Source organism: Strix uralensis, chromosome Z (assembly GCF_047716275.1).
Source record: "Strix uralensis isolate ZFMK-TIS-50842 chromosome Z, bStrUra1, whole genome shotgun sequence".
In the NCBI taxonomy this organism is placed as follows: Eukaryota; Metazoa; Chordata; class Aves; order Strigiformes; family Strigidae; genus Strix; species Strix uralensis.
The window spans coordinates 85,289,220-85,309,068 of record NC_134012.1 but is presented as its reverse complement, the minus strand read 5'-3'; the positions used below and the strand labels follow the sequence as shown (position 1 = coordinate 85,309,068).

At 37.2% G+C, this 19,849-nt stretch overlaps 1 protein-coding gene across 2 annotated transcripts; it reads right to left on the bottom strand.

Annotated features, from left to right (window-relative positions):
• Positions 1-915: 915 nt before the first annotated feature.
• TMEM267 (transmembrane protein 267) lies at positions 916-19,567 on the bottom strand. 2 transcript variants are annotated; one of them, XM_074855242.1, is made up of 4 exons: positions 19,374-19,567; positions 16,272-16,410; positions 13,943-14,330; positions 916-6,137 (listed from the first exon to the last, which is right to left on the bottom strand). In XM_074855242.1, exons 3-4 carry the CDS (start codon positions 14,264-14,266, stop codon positions 5,802-5,804), a joined length of 660 nt encoding a protein of 219 aa, XP_074711343.1. In that variant the 5' UTR covers positions 14,267-14,330; positions 16,272-16,410; positions 19,374-19,567; the 3' UTR covers positions 916-5,801. The 2 variants fall into 2 exon arrangements, with proteins under 2 accessions (XP_074711343.1, XP_074711344.1); XM_074855243.1 differs by lacking the exon at positions 19,374-19,567 and adding an exon at positions 19,042-19,130.
• Between the last annotated feature and the right edge of the window lie 282 nt (positions 19,568-19,849).

Here is a 19,849-nt window from a genome sequence, read left to right as displayed (position 1 = left end):
GCCTTTAGTTGCACCACTTTTTCATGTTTTTCTACATGTCAAAGAATCTCCTGGATAAAATACTCCCTGAAGAGACTGGTTCCTTCTCCAGCAACAGGAGATCATGGTGAATGATATGAAGACAGACCCAATCTACAATCCCAATTTTAGTCAGCTACCATCTAGTTAGTACAATCTGTGGTGAGTAGAACACAATTCAGTACACCAGAAGTAGACATCTTTTTTAAGAAGAGGTAAGTTTAAGCAGCACTGAGCAGACTGGTTCACTAGCTGGACACTAGCTACACACTGAATACAAAAAGACTCTAGGATGGTTTGCTATGAGATAGATGTCTACCATTTAGTCTGCTGAAACCAGCTGAGGTATCTGGGTCATGTACATCGAAGCAGAAGCATACTTTTCATCCAACCTGAGGTGAGTCAAGCACCAGGAGAGTACATGAAACGCTGCTGATGTCTCTGTAGCCGTATAAACTACTAGAAATACCACTTTGTCAGTATTTACATAGACTTGTAAATGCAAGATGCATGATGCCAGAGCATATTAAATTGTTTTTACTTTGGGGAAAAATTTATAAATAAATCATGTGCATACATTTTTATGGTATGAAGTTGTAAGTGCATTTGCTTTGCTTATTTATGTTTGATGTACATGGTATACAGAACATTTACCCCAAAGATACTGGCAAATCACTCCAACTTCCACATGAACAAAACACACCTAGAAGAAAGGAAGATGTCTCCCCAGGGACTAATGAAACAAAAAATTACTTACTAAAAGGTTTTTGCTAGCTAGAGTAGTCTGCATCAAAACTCTCCAAGCCCCAACCATACTTCCACAGTAAGAATACAAAATAACTGGGTGCTTGTGTCTACACTGTATATAAAGTTAAAGGAACAAAAAGACATAAATGATTTTGTTGAAAATATATTAATAAAGCCTTATTACTTGAATCTTACAGTATTCATTTGGCCCAGAAACACTTTGTATTTTTAGAGCAGACATCATAAAATTTGATTCTAAATTATTGGCAGTAATATATAAAAATAAGTTCTTTTTGTTTGACTACCAGCAATTTAAATTGAAATGCAAAAGTGAAACTAGCAGCACTATAACCTTGTAAATCCTTATGCCATTGTTATGTTTGATATCTTTGGTTTCACTTCCTTCCCATAGTTCCTGTACCAGAGCTCAGAGCTCCCAGCTTCTTTGACTCATCTGTAAAAACTGCTGTGAAGGAGTGGACAGCAGTTCAAGGCACCTACCCCACACCAGTCCAGGAACCCTCACTCAATGTTATGCAATTTTTAAGCGGAAAATCGACTAAGATCAAAGTAAGATTATCTTTCCTTTGGCAACATAAGGAAGGCTCCAGGGACATTAGTAACATTCCTTAGACAAAGAAGTTGTTTCTGTGGTGGATACGGCAACAGTTCTGACTTGGTCAATTACCCCTGCAAAAGTTTCAGTATACAAATCCATTTTCACACATATTGTTCACCCATATTTACTAATACAAATGTTTTCAGTCAATTACTTTTGGTTAAACAAATCTGCTTTTACAAACTGCCTAGAAATCTACTTAACATTCCATCAAAAGGAATATAGAATAATTTCTTTTCTAGTTTTCAATACTCTGAAGATTTCCTTAACGTTGCATTAAAATGTTTCTGCTAAGTAGTAGCATACCTGGGTTTCCTAGTCATTGAGACAAACACTCCCCCTTACCCCCAGAAAATTCAATACAAAATTAGGTTAAGCAAATGGAAAATTATAATATGAACATAGAAGGAAAAAATCAGTGTGTGATATACATATATCTAAAAATACAAGTACTGTTTATCTTTAATAGTGGGTTTATGTTATAAGTAACAGAAATCAGTTCTACGGTGCAGCACTCAAATCTGTAATTCAATGTAGAGGACATAAAATCTGGGGAATTTTAAGAACTGAAGGCACCAATTTATTATTTTGAGGAAAAGTATTACTACTGTTTTTTTGTAATGAACGCAAAGGGTACTTTAACCTGACAGCTCTTCCTTTGCTTCAGTGCAATGTCGCTTGTAGCAGGGAAATAAAACCTAGTTTATGGACTCAAAATTACCAGTTGTAACACAATACAAAATTTCTTCTGCCCTGAATAAATTTGCATAACTGACAGAATTTAGAATGGCTCAATTAAACAGAAATGTACTCTTTTAATGCATCTCATCACTTAACTTCATAGTGACAGTAGCTGATGGAATAAAAGTACATGTGTTCAAAATTATGTACTAACATTTCCTTTACACTGAATTTTAACCCCTTCCTTTTCTCTCTCTTTCTGGAACTTTATTTCCATAAGCAAAGGAAATGTTTTTCTGATAATAAGCTAATACCAATGGCCTGGCTGTTAAAATTATTTCAGTTTAATTCAAACTCACCAGCATTTTCATTGGAGCATGGGCATCAGTTACGAACAATTCACTTATCACAGAATCGTCTAGGTTGGAAAAGACCTTGAAGATCACCTAGTCCAACCATTAACCTAACATTGACAATTCTCAACTACACCATATCCTTAAGCGCTATGTCAACCTGACTCTTCAACACCTCCACGGATGGGAACTCCAAATCAATAACCAATTAAAGGCACATGATACAATATACTTCACTGTAGAAAAAAGTGGTACCAATAGTCATGTGAAAATACAGATCACATTTTGAACTAGAATATAAACTGACAGGAGATGTGTTCACTCTTTCCGTTAAGGCCATTAGGGAATTAGAAGAAATTTTATCTTATTTCTAGAGGACTGGGGAAGAATAAACATTCTAATATTTTTAACTTGGCAATTATTAGTACCTACTTTTTAGGACACCAATCCATTAAATCAGGAAAAAAAAGGCAGCACAGTTCTAACAAAAAAGTAAGTCAGAAAAACCTTACACTTTTTTCAAGTTTGTAACTACAACTTGAAAATACATGGAAAAAGTTTAGATTAGCATAATAAACGAACCACTGAAATAACTACTATTTTAGTGGTATGTATCATACATTGTGCACGAAATTATTAGCTTGAGTTTGTTAACCAGTTTGTGTAATTAACATGCTTTTTGTACTTCACATTTACTGTTCATTGTAATGCATGCAGTAAAGCACAAATTAACTATGTTTTTAGTATCTTTATTTATTTTTGCCATGGTTTTGCTACACGTGGCAGGTATCAATGCATAGCTGGAAATATCAATGAATTTGAAATGTACGTGAAATAGACCTGCCCATTACGAATGAATTGCCTAACAATTCCTTATGAGTATCTCCTAGGTGACACAGGCTGAAACAAATATTTAACTTCTCCTTTGTTCTCTAATCTGGCTACCCAGAAATTACAGCATTACATGCAACGTGTCAGTTTACCTTGAAAAGTCGCAATGGCCTGACCTAAAGGTGCCTAAATGTCAGGAGGAGGCACGAGACCGTCATGTCTCTCTGGAGAGAGAAAGAGCTTATGTGTCACAAGTGCTTGCTACTTCCCTTAATACATTTCTAAGTGGTGTTCACCTATTGTTGTCATAGAACTGGTATAAGAACATGACCAGAAAAATAACATTTTGAAATACAGCTGAAAATTATTGTAAAAACCTCACAAAAATTGCTAGAAATAAAGAAAATGAAAATGTGTGTTCTTAAACTACTGAAGATGTACCCATTAACTGATCCTTAAACACAGCTAGAACAGTACAGTACCAGTCTTAAGGACTGTTGGTGGACATAGTTACCAAATATGGTACAGCTACAATCAAAAAATAAGAAACTGTAATTGTTCACTTTGTTCTTATATACATTTCCCTTTGCAACAAATCTGGATAAAGCACAAAATCATACAAATATTATACCATGAAACAAGAACGCAGAAAATTTTCTACATGATTTAAGTGTTCACTTCTTGCACAATTTTCATTATTGGCATTTCATAGCCTAGTTTAAAATACAGGTTAGAAGTAAATGAACAACGCTTCTCCCCTACTAAACCATCATGCTCTGAGGGCTCCAAAGCAGGACATTTGTGATGTTGTTTCTAGGAAACTTTTACATATAAAAGCAGAAATCCACAGTATGAGGATAATACTTTAAGGAATGTTCTGCTTTTCCAATCTTCTTTCCAATGAAAAAAAACTTTTATTCATCTTACAATAAATGCTAAACAGCCCAATGTACTGTCAGACAAGTTTCCATAAGCATACATTTCTAACATGAAGAACAAATAGGGCAGAGACTATTATTCTTTTTGTGGGAAGGCACATTGCAAAAGGGTGAAACACTTTCCATAATGAGCTTAGTGGGCTTGCAGAGAGCTTTTAGTACTTTGCAGACATTGATGATCTCTGGTACCCATTAAGCCAGCCATCCCAGTTAGTATTTTCAGTAGGTTTTTTGTACTTTATACTAATACACATTTACTCACATAAATGTAATATGAACATATCACCTAATCTTTGCATTCTTTCATAACTTAAGTTCAGCACATGCTACCCTATATATGGTCTTCCATAAAAATAATCCTTTTTGTCAGCCATTCGTCACAAAATGTAGTAATTAAGGCTCCATCTTCTTAATAGGCAATGGGAGTTCAATGAGTAAAAAATTAACAAAACAATTATTAATAGACATTTCTCAGCTTGTACACTGCAAACTAGACAGGAGTTAATTTTTACTTGGGGACTTTTTCTGAGAAATTTCGGTAAATGGAAACTGTTACTTTGAACAGTCCACAGTATAAATTACTACATTATGAACCTGCAACATAATAACATTTTTCCTTAAGGAACTTATTTATGAGGAAATTTCTATTTCAGTATAATAATAATGCGTTTTATTTTACAATAATAATGATGATATTGCAACTTAATGAAAAATGCTGGTTACAAATACCATAGTAAGGTCACATTTTGAGCAATTTTGATTTTCTTATATCTTTCTGAATCTTCCCTAAAGCTTATGTTTTACTGTAATAAATAAGTTTGCCTTTACACAATCCTTAAATATTTACTAAAATACCTTAGTTCCAAATTAAATAATATTCCTAATTAATATATTTTTAAAATTAAACAACTTGGCCAACACACATAATACTGTAACCAAACTGTCTTCTTTCTAAGCACAAATAATAGTTACTAATTATCTGCAAATTGACTACCAAGCAACTACAGAGGAATAGAATTTAGTAGAAACACTACAGGATAGCAGTGCTCAAAGAGGTGCAGATACACAGTTGCACATTGTGACAGCATTTCTTTTAAAACAGTTGAATAAACGAGTCCAGCAGGAAAACAAATAAATTCAAAAGGCTAACTGATGTTTTTTAGAAGTGCCATACACTCCTAAATTCTCACTAATACTTAGCATTTATATAGTACTTTACATTTTTAAAATGCTATACAAATGCTATCTAGATGAAATGTATTGCCTAAAGGCAGAATACAAATCCAAAGTGAATGGTGATCAGATGAATGGCACCATGACAGTAAAATGTAATGTAATTACTACAGAGACTAAGTATTTTATAAGTCAGGTAGCTGTGCATGAACTATAATGGAAGACCACATATTTACAAGGGGAATGTATAGATACAAAATTATTACCATTCATTAAATAGGTTTCTATGACCACAAGTAATTGACACAGGAGCTGTAACTGGCTCCACAGGCTTAAAATGCCTAACTCGGAAGTCATAGGAAACATAAGGAAACCACTTCTGTGATAAACTGACAGCTTATTTCAAGTGCTAATACAAACAACCTTTAAGAGCCATCATTCTTATACATCAATGCGGATTCCATGTTTTATAGACATTAATTCTCTAGTGCCTGTTAAATACATAATAAATGAACACAGATGAGGTAAAGATGCTGTAATTGCCACATACAGCCAATATGGCAAAGGAGGAGTTTTTCCAAATGGGCAGATCCAGAGGCCATGACGAATCCCGTCACGGACATGATGAGAAGTCCAGGATATGAACAACATCCAGGGAAGAAAGCACCATGAATCCTTAAGCCTGAAAAGGTGCATAATAAACTTTAATGTCAGAGCCACAACAGGAATCACAGTAGAACAATGAAGAAGTGGTCTCTGTGGAAGAGTCAGAGCAGCCTGCAGAAGAGAAAAATATAATTGGCAATGGCTACAATCGTGACAAGAAAAGGAATTTTTTGTGGATATTTACAGGTGTATTATCAAGTGGCTAAGTGGAAGTGCAAAGAAAAGCATACTGTTCCTTTCCACTGTAGTTGATCAAAATCAACAATATGACTATCTAAATGTACAAGAGCTGTGTGTGGTGCTGTCTCTCTATCGTATGATATGAATCATGCATCCTACTAAGAATTACCAATGGCAAAACAGGGAGGGAGGGCGATGAGGTATGCTATTTGTCATATAGTCATGTGGTATGCAGGAACCTGTATAGTCTGCTGCACTGATTATATGTATTTAATTTTGAGATAATTAGAAGGAAAACAACCATACAATACACTTGAAATATTTAATATGCCTTAATGGCATTTATTTTCAAAAATACATCCTGTAATATACTACAGTTAGCATCCATGAAGTTGTTTTCATTGGACAATATCTAAACCAGAACAGTAATCTCGAATACAACAAAAATAAGATCTAAGTTGCACATACTTTGATTGCCTTGACAGAGTATTCTTTATGGACAGGCAGAAGACAAATTCAGAAGTCAGCATCTGAATCATCTGTGACTGGAGTTTTCATATCAACAACTTGTTTAATGTTAACTCAGTTGAAAGCCTGATATTTGGTTTTAGTTAAGGTGAATGCCTAGCAAGATTAAATTTAGCCATTTTAAGAAGCGATAGTTATCAATTTGCTACACATACTTGAGGAAATATTACAGATGTACTTGCTAGCAACAGCTAGAATTATCTATCTTCACAAATTCAAAGATAGTAAAAAAAATAACATTTTGGATTTCTAAGCAACAAATAAGTAGACTCTTGTTTCTGTAAGCACAGAAGAAACAGTAACACATTACTAAAAGATCTATACCAGTGCTGATGTAATATTAATTGGTTCAATTCAGATACTGGTAAACATTTGGAAAGACTGTAACAGGCACCAGAGACTTACTCATACTCTTGTACTCTTTGCACATGACAGTGCATCTCATTTTTACGTTGCACATCCCTCACTGCATCTACTGCAGGAAGCAAACAAAGCATGCTACAAGACACTAGCCAGTAACCCATTAATGCTTCAGTTGTGTTAACTGCTACAGGATTCAACAGCTACAATACCTGACAGCGAGACTCTGGAATAGCTTCATCAACTTTTCATGGATATTTTTGGCAACTGCTTGGAACCCTGTCTTCTCTGTAAGAAGACTTTGATGTAGCCTTAGCTAAGAAATAGAGAGATGGAAACTTATGGACTACCTTGGAATATAACAGTCTGTGCTCTAAACCAAAGTCAACGTTAAAAGGCTTGCAGAAAGCTTTGCTCTATTAGCTTCCCACCACATGCTTGTCCATGACACTTTTGATCAGGTGATGGGATTAAAAAGCTCACAAACTGTCTCAACAACTTTTAACAGTAATGGTATGGACTCAACTCCTTAAAGCTGGTGCAAAGGCTGTATCTTCCACAACTTCATTTCTGTTTCATATAAGAAGATTGTTCACAGATTAAAGTAGAAAAATCTTGTGATGGTGAAATTGTTTATCACCTACCCTACAAAGATAGTCAGATTTTTGTAACTGTCAGGCCTAAAAAGTCCATACTAGCCTAATTTTGAAAAACCACCCTGGATGGTGATACTTTTGGCAGATATCAACTGGTCACTGTTTCTGCACTTTGAAAAAAATTAGTGGCAAAGTCTAAACGACTCTTTTCCCTCTGCTCTATGGAGGTTAGCTGCCAACATCAACACAGTGAGTAAGGAGAATCTGAATGTTAATTACATATGCAATTTATCAGTATTAGTGCTAATCTTTATCCAGTTTTGGGGAGCTGATGCTTATTTTTTTTTTCATACAAATTTTAGATGGCAGGGTTGTTCATACAGCAAACCTGAGTGCTCAATATTAGCAAAGAAAGTCCTATTTTGTAATTGTCAGTACATTCATTGGGCTTCTGCTGTTACCCAAGTTCTAAGAGAAGAACAGTCTGCTTTCTCTTTTACATTCTGTAACATTTATATCCTTGAGTTGCCAAACCCAAGAAACAGACACATAGTTCTATTGGCAATATAAGCTGTTATACTGTTTCTCCTAACAGGCAAATTTGTTCACCTTTAGAAATCACCAGATTTTAAAAAAACACACAAAAACCAAAAAAACCCAAAAACCACAGTACAAGCCTTTTCTGTCTTAAACCTCCTGAAAAAAAAAAAAAAAAAAAATCACGGTTTGGGTAGATTTAAGGGTACATCGACCATGAGAGAGATCAGGCTGCAGTTGCAAACAGAATTTATTCAAAACACAAATTACCTTTCCATTTGCCTACGTCTTCAATTAGGTGCAAGATCTTCTTGAAGTTCCTGCTCCTCCAGCCCCTCTCACACACTACAATGAGCAGCTGGAGACAGGAGACAACAATTGCATGCAGGAGAACCCAAACAAACTCTTTGCTTTAATGCTCAGTGACACCATGGAATTTATGTAACAACATGGGCTCTCTCACTTATATTCTGTGATGTTTCACAAGGCTGAAGTCCTTTCAGTTTTGAGGCTGATCTATAAAATCAATGTTAAATTAATTGTGTGCGTGCAAATCTTACTCTCCAATTCCAGAAATGCTCCTGTGTGCCCAGGTTGGTCAGCAGTGGCACATTAACTAGCTGTGTTATGTGTTATGTATATTTGCCAGTACAATCTGGTTTGCCACTGACTGTATTCTCTACACTTTTAGAAGCTGGTGAGTCTTAGGTAGCAAGCTAGCAATTTCTGCATGTCTATTCTCCCACAGGAGTGTTTTGGCTACAATCCTGGGGGACACTGGGAGCAGCCCATCATGCTGTTCTTGTTTATCAGCAATGCTGAGCATGATGGCAGGCTGCAGTAACTTTCACCTGCAGAGCTAGTCAATGAGACAGATTCTTCAAACACAGATTCTTGTGTGCATATAATATGCAGTAGGAACTACATGGAATACAAAGAACTACACATTCTAAGTAGCAAAGTCTTTGTAGACTTTATACTTGTTGCAAAAATAATGTGGGCAAAAGGGCAGATCACATGCTACTTGGTACACAAGTATTTATCAGAGTAAACATATAAATACCACAGGTGACTATTTACCCTGAATACTCCAGAAAAATAATGATGACACCATGAAAAACAGCCCAATAGCCAAATAATCCAAGCAGCAAGCTGTGTCAGCAAGAACAGGAGTAGTGTGAAGGAAGCAACTGGAGGTAGAAGGCAATACTGCCTTGTGCTGCATAGAATGGTTATTTCAAAAAAGTAACCCGTCATCAGATTTAGGAGTGATGATGAAAAGCTTTATAGATAATTGGGTAATGTGACAAATACTATTGTTACAAATTAGTAAGAGTGGTGTGGTTAGTTAATTAGATTTCTTAATTTATTAGTTACTTAGTAATGTGTTGCATAAGCAGTAAACATTGTAGTCTCTTAAATTGGTTAGTCTCAATCCTGCAACCTGAAGAGGAAGAATGAGACGGGAACTAACAAATAGGTAGTAAAAAAGTATCCCACAAAGTAATAAATTACATAGGCCACAGCCTGAAATTACAATATGAAACTGAAAGGCACATCATATTAAGCTGAGCAAAGAAAAATCCTGTATTATGATCAGGTCTAGCTAGCCAGGCAACAACACAACAGAAAAATTTATGGGGATTAGATTATATTACAAACTAAAAAGACTCCAATGGCTTGCAAGAGACATAAAACCTGTAACAGATTTTCTTTCTTTTTAAAGAGACAGAAGTGTTGCATACATGTGACATTAAAAGGAATTAATCTATGCTATTTGGCTCAAGTGAAGTCTCACCTAAAATACTATAAACAGTTTGGAACAGTGTTACCCTGAACAACAGGCCTTGTTCAGAGTAGTTTAAATTTTATGTGCTTGCTATCCACGGGAAAGAATGTATTGTTTCCTGGGGAATCCTAAGCCGCACAACTGTTTCTCACTGCACTCGAGGATACATAGTATGTATTATTGTCCATGTAAATGTTTCTCATCAAACACAAGGACAGATTGAACACATCAGTTAGGTCAGTCTGTCATTCTCACTATCAACAATAATTAGTAAGGAACTTCTAATCAGGAGCTACCATTCTTGAAGAACAGAAACATCCCGGAACATTGAAGCTTGTTAAAATTGTTTTATGTAAATTAGTTTAATTAGAGATTAGAGTGTCCTTTGGAAGAACTATCCTCATTATAATATTAAAAATAACACTTACTGCTTCAAAGACCCCTGTCTAAATAAAGATCCTCATCTTTTGAGCTTGTGCAGAAAATTAAAAACCCACTGTAACTTTAAAATGGAGGGAGTATATTAGTAACCAATGAAGGATCAAAGTGATAAGTAATTAACCAATAATCACCATAGTAAATACATAATCATGTAGTTTGGAGTGTATCAATATTTTGAAATTCTTTTGTTTAGGACGCTTGATTTATGGATCCTTTCTACCTAACATCCTGCTCAGAATAAAGCAGCATCTCCTCTCTAAGCTAATACTGGTTTCAAGAGGCTTTACTTCAGGTAACAACAGGACCTTTAAAGATAATTTAGGCAAAAGGTAATCCAGAGGAGATGAGAAAAATAGTAAGAGATTTAGAAAACATAAATCCAGGCCCTTCACATTTTTTTTGCAAGTTACTTAATCAAGAAGAAAATTTTTGCAGCGCATAATGGTTTTGCAAGTTGTTAAGAGTAATGCTGTTACTGCTTTAAGGGTCAAGAGACCTACAGAGGATATGGTTTACAGATAAACATTCTTTATTAGCCCAGTTAAAGTATGGAAGGGGGAGGAGTTTGTAGTCAAATTACTATGGAAAAGCCTTTGGGTATCTTGCCTTCTCCTTACCTCAGCTAAGTAAGTTTGGCTACTAAAGGGCTATTCTTCTACCTGCAAGATCTTGTACTTCTGATTTGGAGAACAGTTTTGGGGAGAGCACAGCAATCAGCTGTCTTTTGCAGAGAGGCCTCAAAGAATAAGAAAACAAGATCTAAGTGTCAACAGCAATACTTTGGGTGGATATTAGAAAAACAGTTGCTAGCTGCTTGGGAACTGAAACAACATAGGAACAAATTAAGTCATGAAATTGCAAAAATTTACTTTGTTTGGGATACCAGGGATAGGCTATGCAAACATTCTCCATCATGGAAAGTGTAAGCTTATTTACCCTTGCCTCACTGAAGGCAGTAAAGACAGGTCACCTCCCAATCCTGATACAATACAATACTCAACTTTCTACACAGACATTGGTGAAGAGTGTCATCTAGTGGTCATAATTAAGAAAAAATACTGGTATAAATCTCAAATGCAAGAAAAAGTAGCAATAAAATTTTAACAATACTTTCTAATAACTAGCCATTCATTCATTACTTGCATTTACTGATTATAAAATAAGAAAATATATATGAGAATAATTACAGATTTAAATGCTACACCAAAATGTTAATACTACAGGACTCATTAATCAACCAACTAACTTTCCTCTTCTTTATATAATTATGTAATTTTACAGTATTTCCATATGCAAAAAGTACAGAAAAGGGGAGAACTAGGGACTACCCAGGGAGGAGCAACACCGTTCCAGCAAGTGTTGCCAGCAAGTCAAGGGACATGATTCTTCCCTTTTGCCTCAGCACTGGTAAGGCCGTCTCTGGAGTGCTGATTCTGGGCTCCCCACTATGACAGAGACATGGAGCTACTGGAGATAAGTCCAGAGAAGGGCCACTAAGACCACGAAGGGACTGGAGCATCTTGCATATGGGGAAAGGATGACAGCTGCAACTGTGCAGCCTGGAGAAGAGAAGGCTCAGGGGAGATGTCATCAAGGTGCACCAATATCTGAAGGGAGGGTGTAAAGAGAACAGAGCCAGGCTCTTTCCAGTGGTGCCCACTGACAGGACAAGAGGCAACGGGCACAGACTAAAACACAGGAGATTCCTCCTGAATGTAAGGAAACATATTTTCACTGTGATGGTGGCTCCACATGGAAACAGGTTGCCCAGAGCAGTTGTGGAGTCTACATCCATGAAGATATTCTAAAGTTGTCTGGACATGGTTCCGAGCAACCAGCTGCAGGTAGCCTGCTTCAGCAGTGGCAGGGTTGAGAAGATGACCTCCAGAAGAAGACCCTTCCAACTACAACCACTCTGTGATTCTGTGAAAGTGTTCTCTTTGTTGAAAACAAATATAAGGGGGAAACTGACCAAACGCACAAATAGGAAAACATCTTTTCTCGACAACAGATAGCGATGTTGTACATAAACAAAAACTATTTTCCCATTGGAAGTCTGATTTTTACATCTCAACCATAAGCAATAATGCTTCTTGCATATAGCTGCTTCCAACATATTTTAAAAAAATTGGTAAACCATTTTGCATTATTGTTCTTTAATTAAAGGATTACAAATACAAAGAACAGCAGCTTTCCCTCCTCCTCTTTCCTTCCTCTGCTTCCTAGAAGCGATTTCCTCTGTCATTCATATGAAGAGTGTAGCACTACTATGAGCAAACTGGAGGAGGAGAAAGGTGGCAAGATGGTCAAACAACTAAGTTATGCTCTGGTTGAGTGGATAAAGATCAGTATCTTCCCCTTCTTCTGTGCAGGTCTATCTGTAGGTGGGGGTGTACATTTTTGGGGAGGGGAGAGTAAGTAGCATGTATGTATATGTATGCTAGAAACACCAATACAATCAAACTGTGAGGACTTGTGTTGCTGAGCAGAGCAAATTCCTGATAACAAGCAGGGTGGCAGGGCTCTAGCTACAGGGACCAGGAGCTCGCTGGGGCTGAGGAGTGTCTGTCTGCCTGAGGTATGAGATCTGGAGGGCAGTTTTAAGAAACTGTGGCTGCAGCTGGCACAGCTGGAGCTTACAGAAGGTGCAAATGTTTTGGAGAGTATACAGAAGAGACTGTTATGGTCAGCCAAAGCTGCATATGTATGTTTGGAGCAGGCAAGAAGACACAGATATATGCATGTGTGTGAATAGAGAAGAGGGAACAGGACACATCTAAAGAACTGGAGAACCACTGAAAAAGAATGCCATAACCTGGCAGTACTAACCCTATTGAGAAACTCTGTCCTAACAAGCAATTCTGCAAATGGATGATGATCACACATATGCCTTAACAGGAGTCAATTCATCTTTTTACTTTCATTAACAAGTTTGACATTTGCTTTATTTATTTATTTTTACAACAAACTATATTTAAGGGTATATTCAGACTGCCTTTTTAAAGCTGACAGCTCATATATAGCTTGTTTGTTGGAGAAATATTTAGGGCTGGCTAAAACCAAATGTACTGACTGAATGAAATCAAACAGCAGATGGATTATTTACCTTCCAGCTATTTCTACCCCTTATTGTAAACAGAAATGGAATAATCCACTTTATACACAAAGTGTGCATGGCAGCACTTAACTGTTTAACCTGTATAACAAAGCAGCTATGTGATACACATAGGTTATCAGGTACCTATCAGGCTTTCAGAATTCTTTTTTCAGAGCCTTGTAAGGAGCAGAACTTAACAGTAGATGTAAAATAATTTTAGGGCTTTTAAAAGAATAACAAGTCCATGCAAATATATTTCCTATATATCTATTAAAAATGTATCTAATTAAAGTATCATTGGAACTTTTTGTTTAGGATATGGTAGAAGAACAATAAAATAAACAGTGATGAAGAAAGAAAATAAACAATCATTGATCTTTTGACTTACCTTTAATGACAAAGAACCAGCAAGAAAGAAGTGGTCCACATCAATGACAGAAGCGAGGAAGCCAGCCAGAGTGACTTCAGTGAAGTCACTTTTTTTCCTGAGTCCAATCACTATTGCCCAGGACCACATTCCTAGTATACCATGCACTGCATTATCAGACAAGGCTCTGAGCCAGTCATTTTGCTGAATGAAGGAAAACTGCAGAATTCTGTCTGCTACAAAGCAGAATATTCCCAAACCTAGACTAGAAATAACCGAAGCTGTGCTGAAAGTCTGGAGAAGAGCATGGGCCTTTTCAGTCTCAGATGCCATGGTAAAAACCATGTCAAAGTACACAAAATGTCATCAGGATATACACTGTACATTGTCCTTTGTATCATCAGTTGCTCTGTAAATGTCAGAGAACAAAAAGAAAATTATTAAAGGAAAAAATCCATTAGCACAAAGAATTTGCTATTACAGCTAGAACAGAGCCTAAAAAATGCAAATTCAATGGTTGCACTTAATAGTCCTAGGGTATTTTTAATTTCAGTTAATTTGTTGACTTGAACACTACAGCTCTGAATTAAAACACTTGCCCTGTTTTAATTAGGACAAGCACCTCTGTAACATGAAAAGCTCTAACTCCACTTTCTGAAATCTTAAATTTTACAAAATAATTTGAAACATGTCTATGATAATACATTAAATATGTCTCAAGATTCCTCCTGGTATTAGATACATGATATTCATAAAATTAAATCCTTTACACTGTAACAACAAAAAAAAGATTCAATTTGGAGGATTCTTAGGACTGAGGCTCAAAAATCTCAAATCTCTCTATGCCACAACTGTTAAAACCAAGTTTCTAATCTGTAATCCAAAACACTATTTCCATTTACGTACTTTGCGAACATATGTATTATCACCCTGGTGCCCCTCTCTGACCAACTCCTTGTTTAGCTTGGAAACTGGCATGTAGAATAACCATTAAGAAAACCAGAACCACTAAAATATCTGTACGCTTATCATAAACAGAAAGACAATAGCCATTCAGTCAAGCAGACATAATCAAAACTTCTTACAGAGCGAAACTACATATGCTTTTCCTCAGTATGTGCTCCAGCAGAAAACTCTACTGCTACTTTTAGGACTTGTCTATTGTCCACCACACTACCTTCATAACAGCTCTTTTGGCAGAAAAAAAGAAAATTACTATTCTCAGTCATTTTACTTTTCAAAAATTGACAGTTGTAATTTGAAAATAAAGGCACTGCTATTAGCATTAATAATCACTCAGAAGTCCTTAAAAACTATTTATGTTCTGTAATTGTTATGAAACCCTCTCATACAAGGTGATTCCTTGGGAATAATTATTGTCCTTCAACAACTGGTTGGCGCCTCAAAAAAAATTCCAAAAGTAATTCAAGATCTTCGAGACACCTCCACCCCACTCCCAAGAAGTGATTATAGGAATCCTGGATTATAAAGACAGAGTGCTCATTTCTGTGATATCATTAAAAAGAACACTTTTGAAATAAAAATCCTCATATAAATGATGTACTCCCTAGCTTCGATACATTAAACGCACTGAAAAGCAGTCTTTGAAGGACAGCATAAATTCTAACAGTCCCAACTGTTACACTCTTCTGTCTTTTTGGGGAGCCATGGAGACTGACCGCAGTTTCAAAGCCTTCATCCTATCTAAAAATGGATTCTTCCAAGAGGTTGCTATTTCTGTACAACACATTAAATCTTGGTAATCTTTTATTCTAAATAGGCTTTTTATGAGTGTATTAGACTTCCTTTAAAAATGAATACCTCTAACAATGTTGACATATAATAGTTTATGATTTTAAACACGTTTTTGATTATAAGCCCCAGAAAATATAAGATGTTTCTTCCAGATGATTTACATGCCTGTTCATTGTAGAACTATCCACAAGACATGACTACTGGCATTGATCTTTATAGAAAAAAAGCCCACTGAATCATTTATTTGGAAGATGTTAAAAAAAAAAAGAGAAGAGAGCATGAATAATACATGGACTTTGCACACAGATGAAAAAAGTGTGTCAAGTTCAGCATCTGTTAACCATGACTGTCTCTTCTGAATGAACATGTAGACAAAAAGTGTTTCTTGAAACACTGGAACTGACATTTTCTGGTGGGTGACTTTACAATATACAGTACATTCCTGAATAAATTCCATTTTAAGAAACAAATGGTGATCACACGGATGTTTTTCCTATATAGCCATAAAATCTGTATAAGAATCCAATCTGTGAAGAGCTGATGTAGCTAGCAACTTACCTTTAAAAAGCACACCAGTATTCAGAATGAAACTTACCCTGGGACTACAAGAACACATTTTTTCCATTGCAGTTGCCTTGTTCCAGTAGGAAATGTGGTCTATCCCTTAGTGTTGAGCCTCTCTGCTTGCTGAACCCAGTCCAGTGCAGGAAAGACCAAACACCACTTGTTCCATCCTAAATAAACAGAACCAGGCAGCATAAGCACTGATACTACACAAAGCTCTTCAAACTCTTTACAAAACATACATGAAAACTGAACAGTAGTCAAAAATACAGAAAGAAGCAACATCTTTTTAATGAATTCCTGAACAAATGCTAAAAGCAACTTTAGGTAGGGCTTTAGAAGCTCTGTTAAAGAAAGCAGGAAAAAAAGACCATAAAACAAGAGGGCACAAATAAAGATGGAAAAAGATAATAATTAAAAGATAATAATAACCCCCAGTGTCTTAAAGTCAGAAAAGGCCTTCTGTTTTAAGTAACTGCATTTCAAAATATGCAGAGAACTACTTTAACAGACTTTTCCTTGTAACTGTGTGCATGAAAGATCCCCACCTAACGAAACATTTATGAGTCACATTCAGGGATTCCTTTTTTTTTTTTTTTCATCCCATTTTTTAATTTCATCCCATCAGTTATTGACCTTGGAATAAATAAACAGAGACCTATGAACTCAAATAGCAACAGAGGTCTGTGCCAGTTCTGTGGTAGGCTTACACTGCTTTGGTACAGGTATTACCAACATGTGCATAAAGTACACAAGGGAAAGCATCTCTACAGACTTAGAAAAGATCCAAAATGACTATGATTTGGCAATTATGTATCATGAAATAAAGGTAACAATGCCAACAGGAAAACAAAGACAATATGTGAATGGTTGTCTTTGAGCCAGAATGAAGAGCAGGAAGCAAAAATGTGGCTTCAGATTGCCCTTAGTCAAGAGCCAAGTTCATGGTGTAACTGTTCTTTGTAACCAGTCTGTCTCTGCCATCTTTTATAGACAAAAATGACTGCTGTGTAAAAATCATCACACTCCTAAGTACAACGGCCTAAGTATAAATATTCTGCAGATCAAGAGTGAAATCAGACTAGAAAAAGCAAAACTCTGTTCAGACAAAATCATCTCCAAAATTACAATTTGTAATATAAAACTAGAAACTGTACTTTTTGTCTGAAAAATAATGATTTTCAGATTGCTTACAAAATATCACAATAAAGTGTCATAGGTTTTTCTATCCTATAAATCTCAGAAAGCATAGTTGTGGAGCTTACATTCTTGTTAAAAGAGAACATTGGGAAATAGATGTATTACACAAGAATTCTTAGAAACCTATGGGTGGTCGGTCCAGTTCACACACTGAAGGAAAGATTTAGGTTGGGTTTACATAGAACACATGCACATAACAGCTGATAGAGTAACACTGCTTAGAGTTGTGATTTGTCATGACATTTTTATATGAGAGAAAGCATTGCATAATCTCCATCTATACCCACAAAATGCAGTTTTGTTGATATATTTAATTCCATTTAAGCAAATTGTAAAAATAATTTTAACATACGCAGTTAACATTGTAAATTACTGACACAAGAAGGTATTTAGATCAAAGGTGTAAATATTTACTGGGGGAAACAGGTGACCTTTCAACTCATGGTGTAAGAGTGAAACAAAAATACAACGGCTAAAATTATCATTTGAAAATATTGCTCTCCAAAATTTTTGCCCTACTTTTGCAAGAAGTTATCGGGTACATGAATACCTATAAGAATTTAGGGCATAAAATTAGTAGAATTACACACTTCATGCAAGAAGTCAAAAAGACCACAGTAGTCCCTTATAATTCTACAATCTCGTAAAAAGCCACTATTTCATTTCAGATGTTAATTTATATGAAAAACTCCATAAAGTATAATTACCATTTAAGATACAAGCTCATACCTTTAATGTACTATATCATGGAAAAGCAGATCAGAGCCTAAACAAACTGTGAAGCACTGATAATGAACATATTTTTTGGCCGGATAATTATAATGCATTATTGGGGTTGGAAGGAGGATGAAGAGGAAAGATGACGAAAGCACACAAGAAATTGGTAGGATTTTACCAAGATACTGAGGAACAAATTGAACTAAGCCCACAAGAAAATCAAGAAAAACAAAGAAACAAACAAAACCCTCATAAAATCAGGATTTAATTAAATTGCTTATTTCAGGGACTATAAATTAAAGTGTTTCAAAAGAGGTAGCAAGACACTAAAATGCAGATCTTCTCCTTAATGAGTACTTTGGAACTGAGATGTACCTGAAAGAGTTGAAAGAATATCCTAGAAGTATTTAGTAACTAGAAACAGACCACAGTACTATCCCATGGAAGAAAATAATTTGTCATGCTAGACAAAAAAAACCCCAAAACCAAAAAAAGGCATGAGCAGTTTATGTACTACCCTCATTAACTACAACAGCATTCGGACCGTAAACAGCTAATACAATTTAAGATTAAAATACAACCGGTATGTGCAACTAAAGACAGGGACGAAGGGAAGACAGGCTTGTGACAGACAGACATGTAAAATTACAGAGATCAGCAACAATTTTTATTTCTGGAGGAAAGGGTATGCTTTGTCTCAACAACCAGCACCAAAGCCCCTCATCATCCATCTCCTCGGTCATTAAGAAATAAAAATGTACTCTCATCTTTACTGCAAAAGCGGAGCCAAGAGTGTCAGGGAGCCTCACATGTGACATGCCTGGCTTAGGTAAAGTACCGCATTAGGGTTTCTTATCTTAAGATCTGACAAGACGTACGGGTACCTATATCAATACAACAGGAATCTGACGCTGGCTCCTGTCAGACTGCTACGACCGTCTTCTCCCGCTTTCAGCTCCTTCTCAGTAAAACCCACTGCACTGTGAACACCCCGGGGTGCCCTCACCAACGAACCCCCGAAGCCCCAACCCCGCGGCCTGCAGCCCGGAGCCATGAAGAGAAGCCCGCGACTACCCGGCCCGGGCGGGGGCGGGGGCGGGCGGCTTCCCGCCTCGGCGGGGTGAGGGCGTTGCCGTTCGGCACCCCGCGGAGATGGGAAGCCGGCGGCCGCCGCCGCTCCCGGTGCCCAGCCCGCCCCGCCGCCCTCCGCGCCCACCTGAAGCGCGGCCGCCGCCAGCCGCCCCCTTCGCCCCCTGAGGTGAAGCGCAGCCGCCCGCCCCGAGACTGGCCGGCGCGGCGTTGGAGGCGCCCGTGGCCGCGGAGCACGCTGGGAGCGCGGCCCGCCAGCCGCGGCGCAGGGAGCCGCTTGTCTCCGCCCCTCCGCGGCGGGAGTCGCGCTGCGGTACGGGGTGTGCGGTCGCTTCTGAGCAAGAAATTTTTCTAGCTAGAGTAAAAACAGGGGCTAGGTATTCACAACAAGGTTCAGAGCGCACCCTCAAGCAAGTTCACCGATGACACCAAGCTGTGCGGTGCGGTCCACGCGCTGGAGGGAAGGGATGTGCCATCCAGAGGGACCTGGACAGGCTGGAGAGGTGGGCCCGTGAAAAACTCATGAAGTTCAGCAAGGCCAAGTGCAAGGTCCTGCACGTGGGTCGCGGCAATCCCCAGAATCGCTACAGGCCGAGGGATGAA